At 37.9% G+C, this 21,728-nt stretch overlaps 1 protein-coding gene and 1 long non-coding RNA gene across 3 annotated transcripts; one reads left to right on the forward strand and one right to left on the reverse strand.

Moving 5' to 3' along the window:
• The first annotated feature begins 544 nt into the window (after positions 1 to 544).
• On the forward strand, positions 545 to 3,451 carry LOC149047025 (uncharacterized). Its single transcript, XR_016185877.1, has 3 exons — positions 545 to 848; positions 1,569 to 1,618; positions 2,813 to 3,451. It is a non-coding gene; the product is annotated as an uncharacterized LOC149047025 (long non-coding RNA).
• A 2,601-nt stretch (positions 3,452 to 6,052) lies between these two features.
• LOC113673195 (transmembrane GTPase Marf-like) lies at positions 6,053 to 21,728 on the reverse strand. 2 transcript variants are annotated; one of them, XM_089203929.1, is made up of 8 exons: positions 21,483 to 21,728; positions 20,907 to 20,951; positions 16,855 to 16,901; positions 11,019 to 11,730; positions 10,310 to 10,525; positions 9,159 to 9,821; positions 8,299 to 8,744; positions 6,053 to 7,397 (listed from the first exon to the last, which is right to left on the reverse strand). In XM_089203929.1, the coding sequence occupies exons 4-6, from the start codon at positions 11,718 to 11,720 to the stop codon at positions 9,765 to 9,767; spliced, it is 975 nt and encodes a 324-aa protein (XP_089060055.1). In that variant the 5' UTR covers positions 11,721 to 11,730; positions 16,855 to 16,901; positions 20,907 to 20,951; positions 21,483 to 21,728; the 3' UTR covers positions 6,053 to 7,397; positions 8,299 to 8,744; positions 9,159 to 9,764. The 2 variants fall into 2 exon arrangements, with proteins under 2 accessions (XP_089060055.1, XP_089060054.1); XM_089203928.1 differs by lacking the exons at positions 6,053 to 7,397; positions 8,299 to 8,744; positions 9,159 to 9,821 and having other exon boundaries at positions 10,097 to 10,525.

A 21,728-nucleotide genomic window follows, 5' to 3' on the forward strand; every position in this document is an offset into this window, starting at 1 on the left:
AGTGCCAAATAAGTGAAATGTGAAACAACCTGTAGTAACAATTGGGAAAGTGGACTAAATATGCAAGCTGTACCTCTAGCCGGTAGTATTTTCCTATGCCTCCTAGGGTCCTACCGTCTGGAGGAACAAGACAATAGAAGTTTCATCATGGAGATATTTCTAACCGGTAGCACTATGACAAAGGCATTATAGTGGCGATACTATTTATAAGTTTTGTTTACCTTTGCAAGCGTAGGTCTTGGCGGTTGCAGTGTTAAGCTAAAACTCTGCTCAACAAGAAACTTAAGATCGACGAGGGTGAAGGAAACAGCCATACAAGATTTAGCGAGACCTCCTTGATTTAAAATCTACAGTGTATTCATCACATGTAAAGCATGTAATAATGTTCATGTCTGGTTCAATCGCGTCGCTTTGGTTTTACCGGAATAATCCGCTATATTGGAATAGACGACAATTTCCGATCACCCGACTCAGAAACTCGTCACTAGTGCTCTTCGGTCGTACCGCTGGCTTGTAGGATTTTGTCACAACCAACCGCAAATGTGATGCATACAAACTCACGGGTAAAATGGAGGTAGTTCCACTGCGGAAGGAGTGAATTTCGTTGTTGAGTCATGGTACTTTTCAGCGCTCTGTTTTCGTGCTTTATTCTCGATTCGTTCTAGCTTCAGGAAATGATTTGTCTCACTGAACATGTAGCCACTTTCTCTTCTCTAAACACCTCGGGGTGTACTTAATAATCGGGTTATGATGGACAGCCTTGCGATAGAATAATTTTTCTCAGTGCTGGAAACTGAAGAATCGATCTCTGAAATTGGCAGCATCACAATTTGCTCACAAGCACGCTGGTAAGCACATGTTTAGCGTAAATAACTGTTCGTATAGTTTTCGAATTCAAAAGCAGTTATTGAGAATTCACGAGTCCGTTTCTATAAACTTCCTGGATATAATCTTTTGAATTAATTGTGTCACTATTTCAGAGTTTCATAAGTGATTATGAACGATAAATTCGTATCAGCACCATCATTAAAACACATTTCGGTTTACAATTCGCGAACCATTTTGTAACCTGCTTGGATGTTTTGAATAAATTGAGTCACACCCTCGTAATTTCAGCAGTAATTAAGAACGATAAATCCGTAAATATAGCACAACTGTAGGACATTTTAAACTTTCCATACGATTTTAGGAAACTATACTTAATTTTAATAATGTGGACCCCTTAACTTAGCCTGGCATAACTCGTTGATTACTTCATAATTTTGTAGCCTCAAAAGCGCGGCTTATTACTCTAGAGGTACTGAACTTGATATATTTGATACACCAGGCAGCCTCAAGGGGGAAGGTTAGAATAAAATTGCTTTTACGACATATATTGCGTCCGGTTTACATATGTAGACGATTGTATTAAATAATCTTATTGTAGCTGTGTTCAGAATCATAAACATGTGGGTAATATGCTTCTGCTTTATTTCATTGTAATGGGTTTCTTTTTACGTAACGTGTACCCATTCCTTTAATTTTCCCTAACCTGTCCGCAAATAATTAAATTTTATGTTTTAATTTAGGTGTGAGAAGATAAAACAGAAGTGTTGCAGAGTCTTCTTTTTGAATTGAGGTGAGCAGATCAGTGAACTAGTTGATGCTCATATGCTTCTCCTGAATCCTTAATGTTATTGCCCTGTTCTTTATAGCCTCTTTTACATCAATGTGTGCCAGCTAATTATTAGTGAATAGATATGTCAGATTTTTGAGCTGGTGTTTTTTTTATTCAATATTGAAGTTTTTGCATTTACTCTCTTAAAATTCATAAATGGCATTTTCATCCTTTTAAAGAGGCATTACACATTTCTTTAACTAAAATCTGAATCATGAAGTCAACTTAATTTCAATGAGTTGAAACTTAATTATACACAAGAACACTTTACTTAAGTAGTATGTTTTACATGTATTTAGTTACTGTCTTTCTTGTACATATGACTACTATATGTGTCTTAAAATGGGGATTTCATTATATTGTAATGGTTTAAATATACGAATGCTTAAAAATGTACAAAAAAATGAGATGAAACTTTGATGTTATGAAGCACTTACAATGGAAAAACCTGTTGTTGGTAGCTTATCTCTTTAATGTTTAAATTTTCATGGGAAATGCCTTTCTTTGAAACTGGAGATACAAAAGTTTTCAAAGAAATGGCTGTTTGCAAGTAATGAAAAGCAAATTGACAATCATACCTTATGCTTGACATGCTTCACTCATACATGTCAGTTGTATGTATTTACCACAGTAGAGGTGCCTTAAATAATATTTTTGGGCATGGCTTTTGTTCTTTGTAGATCTTTTTTGCTAAAAAAAGCTATTAAAGGCACTGAACTTCAATTTTTATGAACAAAAGGTATTTCCAAGGTGGAAGAATAGAAGACCATAGAATTATGTTTATTAGGCATTTGCACTTACAGCAATGATATATTTAAGCAATACTCTACAGCCTGTAATAACTGTACACATTTTATATACCCTTCACATTTATTGGCTACAGTAGTTAAGATTGTCAGGAAAGCAAACAAACAAATGAACTGAAGACAGTGAAATGAGAACCTCAGCCACATGATGGGAAAAACACCAGAATACTGAAGAAGGGAAACTTCAATTGTGCTAACTAAATTCCTCCATTGCCTTTCATGTTTCTGATCAAATAAAATTTAATCAGTTTCAGGGTTTATTTTCAATGTGTCAAATTATCAGTGTGGATGTGATTATTCTCAGACGTCAGCTGGCAAAAGTAACATTTGATGTTTTCACATGTAACAGGATGGTCCAGCTGCAGAAAGGAGTGAGCTTGACTGTGACTGATTTGGAAACTTGAGGACTTGGTTTATACACCTTGGCCTTCAATTCTGATAATTACAGTATGCTAAGGTAATTGAAATGTTAGTTCCCATGCAGGTACCTACCACATGACCTGAAAAGTCATATGCTATGAGGTAACTGAAAAAAAATGCATTTGTGTTCCTTGGTAGAACTTTTGTAAGTACCACCTAATGACTAAAATTATTGATTTCCTGTAAGCATGAATGTTTAAGAGAAGGTATGGTGGTAATTGACCCTATTTTTTCTGGGATGCATTGGATAATTGATGATTGTAATGCATATCTCCCAGTTTTCAAACTTTCAACTTTGTATTAATTGTTACTGTTTACCATATCTATTTCTCTGTACCTTAAGCCCTCATAACCTGACTTCCCTTGTTTGGAATTGTGTGATGATATAATTTTCCTGTGTAAGTTACCACACTGTAACATGTAATGTTATTTATTCTAAATCAATATTTAGTGCGCGCGCTCCGATGTCTACGCGTAGTGAGATGACCAAGCTTAAACTTACCCCTTCATGTTGTAATGTATCGACACATTCATCTTGAGGAAACTTCTTTGAATAAACTTTTCAAACAGTCCATTAAGTTGATCTGGAAAAAAGGGACTGCTACGCAAACACTAGTACCGAAAGTACCGCTCGAGGTACAAAAAAACCGCCACTTCTTCGTAAAACATGTGTACTATCACGTGGTGACCTTAGGTCCAAATTCCAATGTAGAAGGCGATGTCAATGAATGCATTAAGGTAACGTTTCATTGCGACTGAGAAGATGGCCTGACTCTGATAACCGGCGACTCTATGAACGAGGTAAAAATGGCATTTTTTTCAGGTTACATTTGCACACTATTCAAAGTTCCAAATTCAGGTGACAAAGTGATTGATTTTTCATTGTTTTGTTCCACATTTCGTGTAGATGCAATGCGTACTATTGCCGTGCAACTTAAGCATCTGTACTGTGCAGGTGCCTTACCGGAAAAGCTCTAGAAGATTCCTCAGCTGTAAGAATGTAAGAGAAGGCCTTGAACAGGTTTCCAGAATCATGGCTAACAATCAAAGCCAGCATTGAGGCAAATAAAATTCAACAAAGTCGTCTAGGCATGGCGAAGGCAAAAAGGTGCCAAAAAATCAAAGTGAAGATCAAACATCTGGGTCATTGCTTCCAACCCCATTTGTCGTAACAAAGGAGCAAATTGAAGGTCCATTGGTTAGCCATTGATTTGTGATTTCCTGTACTTTTAACGGTAATACAGGCCACTTAAGATGTTTAGGGACATTTTCAAGTCAGCTCGTTGATAAATCAGTAACTGTGATGAACTCAATAAAACCACTTTTAATGGACTATGAATTTATCAATGAAATTCATAGGCAATATATATACCCATGTACAGATTTCTGGGAATATTCATGGCCCATTTATTTTGTTCTTCCAAAACAAATGAATTGTTAGCCCATGAAATGCTGTTTGATTGCAATTCATGGGCATGGAATTCATTCTGATGACTTTCTGGGGAAACTAATGGGTCATGAAAGTAGACTTTAAAGAAATTCATGGGTCATGAAAGTAGGCTTATAAAGAAATTCATGGGTCATGAAATTAATTCTGGTGACCTTCATGGCAAATCAATGGGTCATGAAAGTAGACTTTGAAGAAATTCATGGGTCATGAAAAAAATTCCCCTAATTCATGGAAATTTCAGGGCCAAAAATAACCCCATGAAATTTAATTTTGCAGTATTCATGGGCCATGAAATGATCTTCATGGGTTTTTCACGAGAAATTCATGGAATTTTCATAAAACTACAGTTCATAGTGAATGGTGCTTACAATTTGTGGAAAATGATTGGGTTGACATGTTATACAACGACTTACCAGGAGATAGTCAAATGAACTCTTTTTGTACTTTTTAATTAAATTTTTGGTAAAATTTCCGCACAGCCCCATACTACATTATGCATTCAGTTCTTGAATAGAGAAAGCAGTGACAAAATAATACATTGCCTTTGGGAAAACAGATTTGTTTTACAATAGTATGGGGCTGTGCGGAAATTTTTACCAAATTTTTTATTGTGTTTCATGTTAACATTAATTAATCGTTTGCTTTTTCTCGAGACGTGAGCTCAGGCCGCCTGTGAAGAAGAAAATATTCCAAGAACAAAACCGAAGTTCCTCAGCTGCTTAAAAGAAACGCCGATTAGCGTGCGTGTTGATCGCTTTGCAAGTTGTGAGAACATTGTCCCTCGGTTCCAGACCCCGTCCATTCCCCACCCTGCAGTGGTTTCTAAATCCCCTTGAAGAAACTATTCAACAGCCGTTGCTTAAGGGTTTTATTATGTTTTTTATTATAGTGAGCTGCTAGAAAATAACTTAATAAGAGCTCAGCTTTTAGGCTTAGTTAAATTTGCATATTATTTGTCTGTATACCAGCAGCGCAGTAAATTTTTTATATCGACTTACGAGCAAGCAGTATAGGAAGTAATATTTTGAACTGCTATAGGTCCTTGTGCTTTCAGAACGCCAGCTTCCACATTAAGAGCTGGACCTTGAATTTTTAGAGGTTACTGTCATTTTTTTATTTCCCTTTGATCGTGGTGAAACGTAAATGGGATGCTGTAAGGTATTTACGTCTGAAATTTAATAAATACTCCTCACTATCTTGAATTCCACTTATTTGTGGTTGGAAACTAGTCTGCGGTCAAACCAAGTATTTGCGACATCCATCAATGTATTAGACCTACTATTTTTCAGAGAGAATATCCTGAACTGAGCATTTTATTAAAACCACTCAAGTATTTGAAGATATCTTTCTTTGCGAACATAGATAACTTACTTAAAGCTTCAGATCAGTCTGCTGCACCGGTATCGCAGAGGTCATGGATTCAAATCCCGTACAGGCCTGAATTTTTTTTTTTTTCTTCAGGCCTTATTTTCACTACTGCTCAAGTAGTGTTCATTACCGCGAAGATCGCTTTCATATTTTAGGGGCCATTTTGGTCATGCCTCTTTCTCTGGTGTCTCTCATTAAAGGGGAATGATAGCTTTCCTCAGATGCTTTTTCTTTCATAGCTGTCTAAACTTTTATTTGGTGGGTGTATCACCGATCACAATGGTTTGTACAGCATTAATCCGGTACATGTGTGGTGTAAAACCAAACCATTTCATCTCTGAGACATGAGAAAGGAGTTATTGGGATATCTTTAATATGGTTTGGATATAGCATTTTACAAGTGTCTATTACTCTGGTCAAAATATTAAACTAACAAAAACCTTATGTTTACATAGGTATCAAGCAAAATGTATTGTCGAAGCCGTAAACTTTATTCCCTTGTTTTCGTCGATTCTCTTTGCATTTATATTTTTCTTAGCATATTTTAAATTTTTCCAGTTTGTTTCAAATCATAGCTAGCGAACTTGTGACACGTAGTGCTTTGTGCAGAGAGACTAAAGTTACTAAAACACTTATCACTGTAACTTACGAATTCCTGATTTGCTGGGTGCCCGTATTACTGGACACAACTTTTTTGATGTAGTTTTACAGTCGCAATTGAAACTCTCGTCATTTACCAAAGACAATTATCCTGACTTGCATCAGGGGCACCGTAGTATGTCTGCTATTCTTCCTTGCATATTGACCTAAAACTAGTGAAGAAATACCAAACGAAATGAGCAGTTAAATAAATCAATTGAAATTCAGAATATGAGTGGTTATTTGCAAAACACCATTATGCTGGCCTAGTATTACTAGTACCACAGAATATCTTTCAATCTACCTCTGCATATTTCCCTAATAGTAGTAACGACTATCAACCGAAACAAACAATGAAATAAATCAACTGAAATTAAAAATATGATTGGTTATTAATTTTACAAAACACAGTTATGCTGATCCAGCATTAGTGGTACCGCAGATTATCAGTCGTTCTACCTCGCATGTTGCCCTAAAACTAATAACGAAATATCAAACGAAATGAACCTTTAAAATCCGGATGAGCTCGCTAAAGGTAAAGGTACAAAGGTAAAATAACAGATTTTTAATGGTATGGCTAGGCCACGCAGATAGAGCTCTGTTAATGATTAGATGATTCCGCTCTAGATCGATATGAAACCTGGATATCGAAAAATAATAATTATAAAAGATAACGGGATTTTGCATTGGATATTCAATGAAATGGCTCTTCTTATCCACAGAAACAAATTGTACATTAACATTGCAAATAAACAGTGATTTTAATCACGATGTTGGATATATACAAAGTGCGGCCAAGATCACATCCATTGGGTAGCAGGGTGGAGGACTTGAACCTGGGACCAACAAACTACAAGTCCAGAGCCCTACTCATTCTGCTACAGTGCCTCCTTGACTGAAAGTTCTAAATCCGTAATCTCATCAGTTTGCTGTAATTCAACACTTATTTGGTACTGGGTAAGTAGAACTTCTTGATTAGTGTTGTAAGTCTTCTGGTTGAACGAGTGACTGATTTTCTGTTTGGTCATCCACAGGAACCGTGTCTTTGTCTCTCAACCTGTAGAACATAAAACACTTACATTTTCCTCAGACCGTTCTGTCTTGAACGAACAAGTAAATTACCAAGATACTAACTATTGAACATTAAGACAGTGCCTAAGGTTAAGCATGCATGTATCTATCTCACTTGAGAGACGACAGGTACTGCGAATGTCAATAATCGTCTTAAAGTTACTCTCGTTGGTAGTGAATCATGGTATTAAGATAAAAACGACAATTTTGTTGTCCAACAACAATTCAGGAAGCTTTGCTGATGAAACTAAAAATTTGCCTAGAGCTGTCGATAAAACCGAAAGTACTCTTAATAAAACGCGTAGATGGTATCACTTCTTTAACCGCTTTGCATAATCATAATAATAATATTAAAAATAATAATAATGATAATAATAATCATTATTATTGTAATGATAATGTAAACTACGGGAATTTAGCGGTGGACTTTCCACGTAGTGGCTCTTTTTGTCCACTGATTTCAAGTCGAATGACATTTGCAAAGTTGGTTTTTGGTTTTGTGGAGGGAGGAAAACTGGAGGACCCGGAAAAAAAACCCTTGGAGCAAGGAAGAGAACCAACAACAAACTCAACCCACACGTTGTTTCTCAGGGCCGGGAATCGAACCCGGACCACAGTGGTGGAAGGTGATCGCTCTCACTAACGTGCCATTTCCACTCCAGGTACCAGAAATTTTCCGACACTTGGTGATTTTTTGTTACCGAAGGGTCACGTTTTTCAAAAGAAACGAGGACTCCTGGAACGCGAAATCTATCAACCATGCAGAACATACTAGACAACTGCGTTTGTAATTGTTTGGACTTTAGATGCCCTCAACTACCTTTTTATCTAACTTTGTGATCTAAGGAAGCTTTACACTGCTGAATATTCTTGACGGCAATACTCACCCACACTTCAGCTCGTCAAACCTTTTTCGGACCTCCTGCATACGCTCCGTGCCTTTAGTTAGTTTTTTTGACCATTCCGTTAGTTGATGTAATTCCTTATTCAGTACTGACTTTTCTTCTGACAAGCGATCGTTTTCTTTTTTTTATCTCTGATGAGATCACATTAGCGATCATTTGAATTCCTGTTGATGTTGATGCTTCGAAATGTGCAAACTGTGTTTTGATTTCCATCAAAATTTCTCGTGCAAACTGTGTTATGTTGTCGACCTTCATATTACTGGGCCCGAAATGACTCCTTATCCTTTTTCCGACTCCTTTAACTCCTACAACTTTTCCCAGCAACTTCGAAAATCCCAGGGTACTTCCGCTTCCAACTGCCGCGGCAGCTGCTCGTCCACCAGTAACAAGAATAGCAGCAGCTTTTGGGCTTTCCGCTGCAGCCAAAGCTGTCAATAACAAAGAATAATAAAAATGGAAACCGTCTTGTCTCAAAAAAAAAATAGAATGAGTTCATGTATAAGTATAAGTAATATAAATGGTACCGGTAGTAGTGGAAGTGATAGTGGTAGTGCCAATAGCAATAGCGGTAGCAATAACAGTACTGAGCAATAGCAGTAGCAGTCGTGGTGGCAGTGGCTTTGGGGTTGCGGTTGGGGTGATGGTAGTATAATTGTTGTTTTTGCTCTAAGTTTCACTGTTCTGGGAACACTATTTTAAAAAAATACCATTTTCTACTTTTCTCAATTAGAGCCATTTTCCTTTCGTAAAAATGCGTTAAGAAAGAAACGATTAATGTGTATGGCCTTTGAGGAGATGCCTCCATTCCCGAGAAGCTCGTGCAAAATAACTCCATCACTTACCAGCACCCGCCGCTGCTGGTACTGCTGCAGCAGTTGTTAAAGCGGCTGCAGAAGCGAGAAAGAAAGTCCAGACGTTGTTGCTTGTAATGTAGGCTTAAAGGTCTCTTCTATCGTTATAACTGCTATCTTCAGCTGTCCTCAGCTCTATAGCTTTATAGGACGGCAATAGTTCTTTCAAAGAGTTTGCTAAAGGAGGTCGGAGATCATCCTTGCACTCCTCATACTTTTCTTTAATTTTTACAATTTGTACTTGTAAAACGTTATTAATTCCATCAATCTCTTGCATAAAAAATGCTTCAGCAGCTTCATCCTCACTTTCCAAAGTGCTACAACTTCTGAATTTGTCGCTAAGTTTCGTTATCAATCGATTAATCTCCTTTTCAGTGAGGTAACGGTTTAGCAGATCATTGAGCTCGCTACGGCGTTCTTTCTCCAAAGTGTTGATTTTGCTATCTATCTCATTCAGACCACCTTTAATGGCATTCCCCCTATTCTCTAGGCTGCTTTTAAAATTTTCTATGGTCTTCTCGTGTTTTGAAACGACAGCCTCAGCATGTTCTATTAGAACCAAACCTTTTCGTGCTTTGACAGATTCTGCACTCCGCACTAAATCTGTCTCAAACCTAAAAAATCCTTTCTTCCATCAATTCCTTGTGGGGTCTCCTAGAAGACAATTATACGAAAACCAAATTTTAATGAAGTGATATTGTTTATCTCGCAATGCACTCATTTCTTTCTTAGTAAAAATAGAACAGTCTTCTCTAGGCGATTAGGTCGAAAGTTAACCCAGCCCGATCAAGTGGTGTGATTTACAGTACTCCTTCCAAATGCGAAGGGCGAGAATGGAAAACAAACGCTGGACAGAATCAGAGCATGACAGAAACATTCGACTCCCTCCGCCGACAACACCAGACAACACGGAATCTATTTTTTTCAATGTGTGTATTTATAAATTGTAAATCGTTTTTTTGCACCATGCAGAACTCTTTCGCTCCTCGTATGTCATTTCTTTCTCGAATATATGGTTTTGTTACTTAAAAACGTGCAAATCTTTCCGCTCGCTACAGGACTCTCCAATACCTCAATTTATCTCGCTTCCAGGGTTCAGGTAACCAATCAGATTGCGAGAATACGATTCGCACAAACCTCACCTTTGCTGTGATAAAATGCTTTGCATCAACGAAGTAAACCTCGCACACGAAACTCTGAAAATCCCCTTTGTAATTTTCTCGCATTTGTTGCCGCTCGCCTGTATCGTCTGTTGTTTTTATATTCTCCTCTTCTTCTTCATCTTGTAAGTCTTCATCGTATCTTGTAAAGACGCCAAATTTGAACTGGCAATTTACATTATTTAGCAGATCGGCAATCTAAAAAGCGAAATACAATAAATAAGGGAACAAATTTGTTTTATTTGTTAATTCATTTATTTAAACTTTGGTATGTTGAGTTTGTTTCCCATTTTCTGCCCTTTTTTAGGTTTGATTTTTGACGGTGTTTGTCAAATTAATAATTCGTCTGCTTATTTCTTTAATCTTTTTCTTTAGTTGAAAAAGCAAGCTGTTGATGACTAAACAGCGAACGACCAGCTGAGAACTTACTGAGTGAATCAACCTGGTGGCGTCGTTAATTAAACAGCTGCGAAAATAAGGCATTGTGTTCGACCTCCACTTCAAAAATTTCTTTTGATTGCCTACAATCGCTAATGAGTGAGAAAATTCTGCTCTTATTCGTCCAATTAAGCTCTTAAAAACGATTCACGTGATCGATGTAAGGTTGTTCAGCAAAAGCTCCATGATTAATTTGAATGGTACTCCCCGCATGCCAGGAGTGATAATAAAGGTAACGTAAACATTTCCTTACAAATTTTATGGAAGGTGACATAAAATTCATCACACCAACGAGTATATCTGCCTCCTTGAAGGAATCGAGGACAACTTTGTTGCCGTCGGTGCTCTCACTACAACCCGGTGTATCTATCAAAACGACATTTTCTGGTAGAGTGCAGAGGCGGCGAGGCCAATTCACTTGTATGACACTGTGAGAGTCGATGTTGAGCTTCTCCCTTTCTGCAGCGTTTGACTTACCAGACATCTTACTCAAGAGGGCCTTTACGTCCTCTTTACTCATTTTGCTAAAGACTGGCTTTTCACAACCTAACATCTCAACACTCCATTCTGTTTCAGCCGTAGGGCGAACCTGAATTTTGCACATCGTTGTCTGAGCTTTTTTAACGGGAAGACGGCTTTCTTTAAGTAAGGCGTTTATTAAGGATGATTTGCCACTGCTTGTACGTCCCACAAACACAATGGCTATATCTTCAGATACCGCCTTTTTAAATTCATCTTTCAATTCAACCACCATTTCCTTTAATTTGTCGCGCAACATCTGGATTTCCTCTGGTTCGCGAGGAATTTTATCAAGGTACTCCTTAGAGAACTCATTACAGACCCCTCGAACTTCCTCTATTGCTTCCGTCAAACCCCCCTCAATTTTCTCGGCTGTTTCCTTGAAGCCATCCCACGTCTTTACGCTTTCCGATACAGCTGATTTTTCGGCTGCCATTGCTTGATTCCTGTGAAGTAAAAAAAAAAAGAACTGACCGTCACCCCTCCCAAATCAGACAATTACTAGAGTTAATCCTCGAAGGTAGAGTTAACAATATAGTTGTAAACCATTTACAAGGTTCATTCAGCGGTCTGCGTTTCCGATAGAAAGCTTTAGTTTTTTTAAACATTGTTCAAACAGAATTATTTCTGTACTTTCATGAACGGTACGTTTGTTCGCCAAAGTGGCTGTCATCTCGATGAAGCTCGATGGTTGCAACCTCCAACGTAGATGTCATCATCTTTGGTGTAAGAAGAGGTCGTTATGTCTTTGCAATGTTGCAATCCTTTTGCTGCCGTGAATGCAACTGTTCTTAAATTCAAAGATGGCTCCACACCTCGCGAGTGTTTTTTTTTTTTGCAAGCTTTGAGCTCTGTATTCTGTTATTGCGCTGATAATTTAAGTGGGTGTTTCCATGAGCCGTAATTTGACCAGTCTCAGCTCTTTCTTACAAACTCGTTACAATTTTCTACATTTTCATTTCCATTCCTCTTTGATCGAGATGATCTTTCGGAGCTCTCAATGCCAAGTGTATATTTTGTTTGAAGCACTTCAATTTTGAAACACTGGACAAAAATTGTTAAAAAGCAAAGGAATAAACTTTCAACTTCACCATTACTCAATTTTCAAGAAGGATTGGAATCACTTCTGGAAATGAAGACTGAAGTGGCTGACTTCACGTAAACATTTAGAAAAGCTTTTGGCTCAACAACTGTTATTCAGGGACTTATAAGTCCGAAAGGAATGGTTATGTCAAAGAGTTTGTATAATTCAAACAACTTGCAGAATATTAAGCGCTACGCTGCACAACAATTTCTGATCGTGTCCTGAAATGCTTTAAGCATACGGCAGGTTAAGTACTTCTTTGAATTACTCTTTTGTCTCGAAACACTTCTCGGCTACTTTGTCTGTTTCCATTGATAGTTTTTGGGTATGGAGCGATTCTAAGTCGACTTTGAAGTTACTCGCTTGGTTTTTCATTTCTCTGGACTTTTGTCAGGTTTTTGATAACTTTCTGCGAAACTAAAACTTTTAATCGAAAAGCTAACTTGTCTGAAAATAACGCGCCTCTAAAATGACGAATCGTGGACGAAGCTGTAATTCGCCCAGATATATTATAGTTCTCGACTGGTAAAATGAACTGAAAAGTATCTCTGAATTGCCACAGTTTCCGTACGACTGCACATGCGTAGGAGTACATGACTCAATAAGGCGTGGTTTGATGCTACTCTGGTTTAAAGATTTATTGAATTTAAACGAGAAGTTACGATTCATAGACCAAACGTTTCGACACTCTTGTCTAGTGCCTTCATCAGGGGTGATCTAATCGCTGCAACGAGAGGTCCCCTTATTTTCTCACTAATTAGCAGCTCTTTTTTCTGACGATGTGTAAATAGGCGTCAGTTAGTAAGCTTTCATCATCACAATTTAAAGGGGAGTATGCGGAGTTGATATGTCAGGCTTCCAATCAAGGGCGCCGGTGGTAACGTCGATTAGTTGTGATAATTTTTAGACTTATCGCACCTAATTGTACGGTTTTTTAGGCAGGCGTGCTCCGACATAGGGCATAGGGTAAAACATGGACTGGACTATTTTTTGGACCATTTTTTGGACCATTTAAAGGGGGGAACACACCATTAGTCTTGAGGGAGGGATGGGATGAAGTCTATCAGTACTGAGGGAGGGTGGGAGGTTGAGTGTTATTACTCAGGGAGGGGTGTGAGACGGACTATTACTACGCACGGAGGGGTGGGAGGTGGCTGTAATAGGAAACACTACTGGTTAATGGAGCTTTTACTCGATCGCACACACAATTTTAATCGGGTTTTCGAATGAGTTTTTGTATGTCAAAATTTAAGCGCTGGGCCGCGGCATTTCTTCATTTTTTAGTCATGCGAAAGCGAAACTGCCACGTAAACACTGGACTTTAATTTGCATTGAAAATATCGCGTTTACGATCCTTCACTGTTGAGTTATGCATGTGCCTTTTGAGTCAACTTGTACACCATCAGTTGCTTCACGTTTCCCTTTGTGTATACAGTATAGAATTAGTAACCTTAACTATCTTCCTTTTGTCATTGATCTTATCAAAAGATATCACGGAATTTCCGGTCTTTAGCCCTTAATTTAGCAGCATATAGAATTCATAAGCGTTATGGAAATTTTAAAGTTTATATCTTTACTATATGAAATCATCAGCGAACAACTTCGAAGAGGAATCCATGTTCTCGAATCGACCAAAATCACTGCTGTACTCTCAAAATGGGAAAGTGCAAATATCGATTTTATCTGTTTTGCAAACAAAGGAGTTAATCACCGACACCGGAAATCTCGACCAGGTATTCCTCGCGACTCCCCTAGGTTCGTTTTCCAATTTGCCCGAGCCGCTGTCGATCAGTTCTTGCGTAAAAAACCTATGAAACCTGCGAAGTGGACCTAGATGGTCTGTCCAATATACTCGTGATCACGGTTATGTAATCCACGGAATAGAATAAATAGCGTCGGGCTATTTTAGTGTTACCTTATAGGAATGATAATCTGCCTTTCAAGCATATTTAAAAAAAGAAAGCGCAAAAAAATTTACCAAGACCGTTGCCAACAATCCAGTGGCCCTCTATCCAAGTTAATGCAAAATAATGCATTAATGAAAATTCCAAAACTACAAAATACATATATTAGTACAGTTAATTAATCGCTAATTAAATCTGTCATGAATGTAACTCGATAAACGTTAGGAATTTCACCTATAAAGGCCGACTTCATAGCTAATGACTATCTATTTGCCGATCTACTTCCTAGAGTAAACTGGACACGTATCATACTAGAAAAATTATGCTATTCCTGCTTTTTCTTATGAACGATATCTTCACATGTATAATTGTTTGAAAAAGGTTTCTGTAATCTTTTGATAACTGGCAAGCTTAACGAAAACGTCTTAGGTTACTCTTTTAAACTCTGAACAAAGTTGCCTTTCAAAATTCCTCCTTGAATGCTTCTGTTTAACAAAATTCAAACATACTGCCTCAAGGCTGACTCTGTGAGCTAGATTCCGCTTTCAGTTTTTCTCTCAAAATTGTTTAAAATTTTGGTTGTATAATAAATCCTAGCTTAGCTCTTTTTCAGTGTTTTCTTTTTTTTGTCGACCTCAAATTCGGCTCGTCCATAAGCAGTCCGGGCCATAACCATTTCTGGATACTTGATGATGTCACAAACATGGATGTCATAGTGGGACATCGAGGAAACTCACTCATTACTTTATTCGAGCCCTAGCGACTTAGTTCCCGACCCATATCCCATGAAACCTTGCAAAATTACAGAAGACAAGCAATTACACACAACAAGCAAAGAACTAATGGTGGTCGCGATGACGAGAAGGAAAAATTCAGATGAAAAGTCGGGTGGAGGTCCATGTTGCGAAGGGCTCGATCGAGGAATAACCTCTATTTAGTTGAGGTTTTCAGGTATGCAACATTTTTTTTGATTCCTAAAAAAAATCTTTTAAAAAACTAGAATAAATTTGCTTCCAATTTGTCAAAATTCCAATCGAGTGCACGAGGTTTTTGCTCGAGTGCACGAATGTTGAAAGTCTGTTAGCGTGCAAACTACCAGACGGATTCCTTTGTTCAGATCCATCGGAGTATCGTGAGATTCCGCGATCTCACACCTCACTCGTCCCAATTGTTATCAGTGCGCGTTAATTGGTTCAACCTTATTTAATTGGTTTTCTTGTAACCCAAAATAGGGAAATCAACGGAGAACGGACACTAACATCGAGGCCAAGCTCAACCCAGAAGTTCTCCAGATACAAACAGGCTGGCGGAGGAGTTTTTATTCCTGTGACGCTCTTGGTGGAAAGACCACAGCGTTGCAAAGAATTTGTGCTAGAAAGAATCCGCTTTACTCTTCCAGAATGCGAGAATGTCGAGGACATGCATGTTGAATGTTTGAAATAAACGAATATTTTTAATGGTATCTTACGTCCAGTCCTTATTAGCGAATTTTGTTTCAGCTTACTACCGTATTACAACATGGCCGCCACAAAAAAAAAAAAAGAAAAATCAGCTTCTTCTTGTTTCCAGCACCTCTCGGCCAAATTTGCTTTGTTTTGGTTTTGATCTCACCCAATTACAAAGCTCGAAACCGATATCCAGAAATGGTTATGGCCCGAACTGATAAGTACGCAATTCATTAGAGATTGGGAAATATTAGTCCTCCTTTAAATTTACTTGAAAATTTTTGTACTTTGCCATGAAAGCTGGTGGTGACCACGTGAACTGTTTGGGCATATCAGGTGAGACACGCAAACATATCTGAACATTTTGCATATTACAATGCATGGCTACCAAATATCAGTTGAAACCCTGACAACAAGCTAATTTTCTTAGCCAGCAGGAAGGAAAAAAAAACAGTTAGAGAAGAACTGTTAGCCAAATCCATTTGGGAATACTAACCCTTATAGAGAAAAATAATTTGTTGTTTGCTGAGGTCGCCATTTTTAGGAATCAGTCAAGTCATTTTGTCGACTAGAGTTTGCCCTTGATGTTTTGATCCGGGAATTAAATGAAACAGTATCTATAAGAGAAGGTCCATTCGTGACCATAGTTTAGCTTTAGAGGAACTTTTCTTTACTACAACACTGGAAATTTGAAAAGTTTTCGATTCGTCGCGTTCAGTAAACGGGTTGAATTAAGGAATTCTGAAGAAGGCAACAGGCACCGACTTTGATTTTCAAATATCATTACCTAATCGCGTCCACTTACACAGGCACGCTCGTATGAGATCGGCAGGGAATCTTTTTCCGGCAGCTTGACTTCCAAGAGCGAGAATTAACAACTCTTCAATTAAAGATTGCGCAGTTGTAGCTGTATTTAGTAAGGAAAAGACCCGTATAGCAGCACTTAATTTTGTGGTAGGCTGATCTTAAGCTCTTTTACCAAAATGACCTCTAGGGTCAAATATTTGCTCAAAACAAAAACATCACCGCATTTTAAAAACTTATACACTAATTTCAGCACGGGATATCCTGATTACATGATTAACATACTGTAGCTCTCTTAATGTTAGACAACGCATGAGCAAGAGAAAGGAATACCTGTTTTTGTTCGGCTCTTCTTTATGGATTGGTAATGGAGACGTTTTCTATATAAGGAAAGAAGAGACAAACAGCTTAGCTTAGTTAACTCAGAAAATTGACAGTCAAATGCTTTATTTGGCTACCGGTATAGCACATTTACGCATTGAACAGAAATAGAGGTTGTGTAATGACGCTAGAAGGTAGTGTTGAAGAATATTTGTCTCACATGCAAGACAAAATGATTCAAGAATGTATTGTCTAACTGAAATTCAAACAATAATTGAATTGGAAAAAAATAATATTAACAATGATAATATAATGATAATTTAAAGTGCCCATGACACGAGATTTCTTTTTGCGTTTTCTGGTTATTTAATAGCTATATTTAAGATTTGAAATAATCGACCTTAGCGCATAGCAAGCTCTCCCGAGAAAACTGTGAAGACACGTCGGCAACTATGGTGACTATAAACTCACTCGTTCCCGTTTGACGGCCCGACGGCGATAGCCTCTGCCTTTGCAATCTCTGAGGAAAGGTGTAACTCCCAGTAAAACTGCCCGATGACCTCTCGGCGAAAAATCATTGTGCCTCGTGATAAAGCTGATCCTTGCGATGCTTCCGCCAAAAGTTAGCGTTTGGTTTGCTAAGGGAATTACTCTACAGCAGCTACAGGAACGAAACTCGAGAGCACTAACCAAGGGGAACCCTCGCCGCTCTTAGTGCCAAGGAATATGTTATGGCAACAGAAACGAACACAGCTACCCATTCTTTACATAGATTTCGCCACGGAAAACAAAACACAAACCTTACGAACAAAACATTCAGTAAAGGGGGCTTTTGTTTTAACCTTCACCTGAACACCGCAGGCGAGAAACTGTGTTTGCCAGTTTTTGTTGAAATCAACGCTGACTGATAAAAAATTACAAGAGATGTGCGATATTTGTAAGTGTCAACTGAGAGTTTTCACAGTTTTCTACGTCATCAACCGCTAACTAGTTAAAAGTCTACGGAACACCAGAAAAACAAAATAAGAGCACCTTCGGGCCCGAAAAAATTGGTTTTTACATATGATAAACTTAATAAACACGCAAAAAAAAATTTCGTGTTATAGGCACTTTAGAAGGGCTAGCTCGAAAGCCTCACTGTTCCCCAATCATCTGGGTTCTAACAATGATTACCGCTACTTCTTTTAATATCGCCTATTAGTTATAATAATTTCCTTATTTTATTGTAATTCCTCTTTTCGAGACTTTTGTTTCACACAAAAAGAAATTCCGCGTTTTTGGATATTCCGATCCACCGTTCCTCCTTCCATCAATCGGTTGAATAACTCAGAGTAACGTATTTTGCAGCATGCTTGCTTCGCAAATTTAGCGGCTCTTTTCGGCAAAATTCGATGATTCAGACAGTAAATTGGTCTCTTTTTAAAGAAAGCAAATTTCCTGAAAGCTTCCATGATGAGAATATCACATCTACTGATATATTTCTGCGAGGAAAAGTTTTTTGATTTAAATTATGCGTCGGTGGGTGCCACTGAGAAATTATTTTGAGATGTTTATCGTCTTTTGTAGTGTCACGGCAAAAACCGGAAGGATTACTTATTTGGATCTACATAATTTGCTGATTTAAACAGTAAAATGCTCTCTATTGGAAGAAAAGAATTTTCAGGCTGAGTTTCATGAACCGTCGATCACAGGAAAAATTTTGTTTTCTGCGCGCGCAATCCTAAAATGATCGAGGGATGTTTATCGTCTTCTACTGTCTTCCGTAGTGGCAAGGTAAGAACTGAAAATATAACGCTTTATTGGCTTTAGGCCAGAAATCACAAAAGCTAGGAATGAAGTCAACTGTGCATCGAGTGCGAATGTCGAACTACTTAGATACTCCGATACTTCAAAATTGGACAAGATCGGAATTCTATTGTCACACTCACTCACTCATCTCAACAACATATGTAGCTTCGCCTCCTATAGAAGGCACTGGCCACAAAAAATATATATGAAAATATATCGTCTAGTTTTCAAGGCAATACAGCGTGCTAGCTCAGGGACTAATTCTACTCTCTCAAGGAAGGCGTTGGTTTCCGACTTATAAAGGCGACAGTCATCCAGCTTTCAATATTTAACCAACGTCATTATTTGTCACTTAGCTAGCGAGTCATGCGGAGTTTTGCGAAACAGTTCCTGCATACTAAGTATGTACCTTCGGTTTGTTGATTCTTCCCTAAACGAATCGCTACCTAAACATTTCATACTTTCAAGTTGCGGTTAAGGTCGGCCAAAACAAAAACAAGATTGGTAATATAAAGATTATAAAGGACCCATTACGTAAATTAGAATCACACTTAGAAAGATGAGTAAAGCGAAAATAGCCCTTGAAGTTTGTTACATTACAACTGAATAAACAGAAAATTCGAGGAAGAAAGGGCGTGCCCAAATGCCATTCATATCAGTTAACTTATCATAAATTCAGGGCGGAAGGTGAAAAGTACAAGTTGTTTACGCCTTGAGTCACGTTACAGAAAAAGGTGTTGAACTTTGTTCAAAGGGAAAATAGCCCTTGGAAGTTTGTTACATAACAACAGAATGGACAAGGACTTCAAGGAAGAAAGGGCGTACCTAAGATAGCGACCCCAAAAGAAATAACTGCCGTTCATATATAAGTTAACTAATTGTAAATTCAGTCATGGTCATATGAATAGCTTGCAGTAGCTCTCTCATTTGCTAGAAATGCTAAACTTCTCTAAAGCGAAATCATAGAACAGTTTTTCAAAATTAAGGAACATATTGAGCTCAACATCTCTGGAAATTAATCAAGTCCTTTTATCTCCAAGGCAAATTTACAACGGAAAAGAGAATGAAAGCTTGCCCGTAAGGTTTTAACTGATAATTGTAATAAAACATTATGCACAAAAGAAGGTCCATTCGTATCTGTAGTCTTGCTTTAGTGCACTTTTCAATACTAGCTACTTAAACAAATTTTTTCCAAAATTGTTGAGGTTTTCGATTCGTTTCGTTCAGTAAACAGGTCCAATCTACGCATTCTATAGAAATTGGGGTTTGATATTCGAATATCATTTCCTAATGGCACGCAGTCAAATAGACCCAAATAGCAAAGCGTGCCCGTATGAGATCGGCAGAGCATCTACTGCCGGTAGTTTTATTTCGAAGAGTGAGAATCAACAATTCTTTAATTCTTCTCCTAATAATCATGCATTTATAACCGTATTAGGTAAAAGTCCTAATAGCAGCGCTAAATTTTGACTTCGAATGATCTCAAGCTCTTTCACAACAGAATGATCTCTTGGTAAAATTAAACTCCTAAACTTTTAAAATTTTAAACTACTAAACTCCTCTAAAGCGAAATAATTGTGCATTTTCTCGATTTTAAGGAACATATCAAGCTCAAGATATCAAGGAATGAACCAATTCGTTTAATCTAAAAGGCAAACTTACGACGGAAAAGAGAATGAAAGCTTGCCCGTGAGGTTTTAACTGAGGAATGGAATGAAGCATTTTCCATAAAGAAAGTCCATTCGTATCTGTAGTCTTGCTTTAGTGAAACTTTTTCATACTAGCCACTTAAGCAATTTTTATGCAAAATTGTTGAGGTTTTCGATTCGTTTCGTTCAGTAAACAGGTCAAATTTAAGCATTGTATAGGAAGCAAAATGGGGGTTTGATATTCAAATATCATTTCCTAATGGAATGCAGTCAAATAGACCCAAATAGCAAGGTATACTCGTATGAGATCGGCAGAGCATCTACTGCCGGCAGTTTGACTTCGAAGAATGAGAATCAACAACTCTTTAATTATTGTCTTAATAATCGTGCATTTATAACTGTATTAGGCAAAAGCCCTTATAGCAACACTGAAGTTTGAGTTCGCATAATCTCAAGCTCTCTCATAACAAAATGATCTCTCGATCAAAGTTGCGCTTAAAACGAAAATATTACCGCATTTTCAAAACTTACTCTAAACTAATTGTAGCACATAATATCCTGGTTAGATGAATAGCATACAGTAGCTCTCGTAATGCTAGACAACGCATGAGCTAAAGGAAGACATACCTGTATTATCCTGCTAAACTTTGTAGATTGGTAACGAAGACGTCTCTGAATAAGGAAAGAGGAGACGAACAGCTTAGCAAACTCAGACAATTTAGATCGTCCAGTTTTCAAGGTCTCGCCACGTATGCTTGCATAATCATTTCATTGCTGGTTTCAAGCTAATTGATTTTTCCACGAAACGAGCTATTCCAGTGTCTTGGAAATTATTGCGTGCTAAAAGCGAGATCATGAAGAATCATTTTTACCGAAGAGCCACTACTAAGGGTCAGCATTCTCACCTTATAACTTTTAGAGATCTATCCAATTTCAGTCACATCATTTAACAACAAACAGTCTCTCAAGTCATCTTCGCAGCTGCTATGTTTAGGAAGTCATGCAAACACTCCCCATCGAGAAAAAGCGATTGCTTTCCACCGATGAATATTCCTTACCAGGTATACCGGCCTTTGATTCAAGTTGAATCAATAGACACTTAGATTCCTCCCTCTCAAAACAAGAAAGCATAAGATGCTAACTCTGTTTTCGAAATTGATTTTTGAGACGTGTCATCACAAAATGAGTCGGAGAACAACTTACCCAGGTTTTAAGCTTCCTTTAGAGCCTCCAACAGGATTTTTATAATTGATGATGTCTTTGTATGGTGCGCCTCTATGGCTCATTTATTTAGCACCCAGAACTCAAGTAGTTTAAGGCCTGGGTCTGGAGGGTAAATTGCGTTACGAAAATAAACGGCTATATCTCCGCAAAATTACAGCCGATTGAGCTGAAACTTTCGAGGACGATGGTTTTCTGTACGATCTTTCATCGTAAGACCATAATGTT

Source organism: Pocillopora damicornis, chromosome 4 (genome assembly GCF_964200805.1).
Source record: "Pocillopora damicornis chromosome 4, jaPocDami1.2, whole genome shotgun sequence".
Classification (NCBI taxonomy): Eukaryota; Metazoa; Cnidaria; class Anthozoa; order Scleractinia; family Pocilloporidae; genus Pocillopora; species Pocillopora damicornis.

What these genes read in the sequence shown, in the direction of transcription:
- LOC113673195 (XM_089203928.1), bottom strand. Translation starts at nt 11,720, where the DNA reads ATGGCAGCCGAAAAATCAGCTGTATCGGAAAGCGTAAAGACGTGGGAT. An exon ending in TGTCACCTTCCATAAAATTT is followed by an intron (nt 10,526 to 11,018) that starts GTAAGGAAATGT and finishes TTCGCTTTTTAG; the next exon opens with ATTGCCGATCTGCTAAATAA.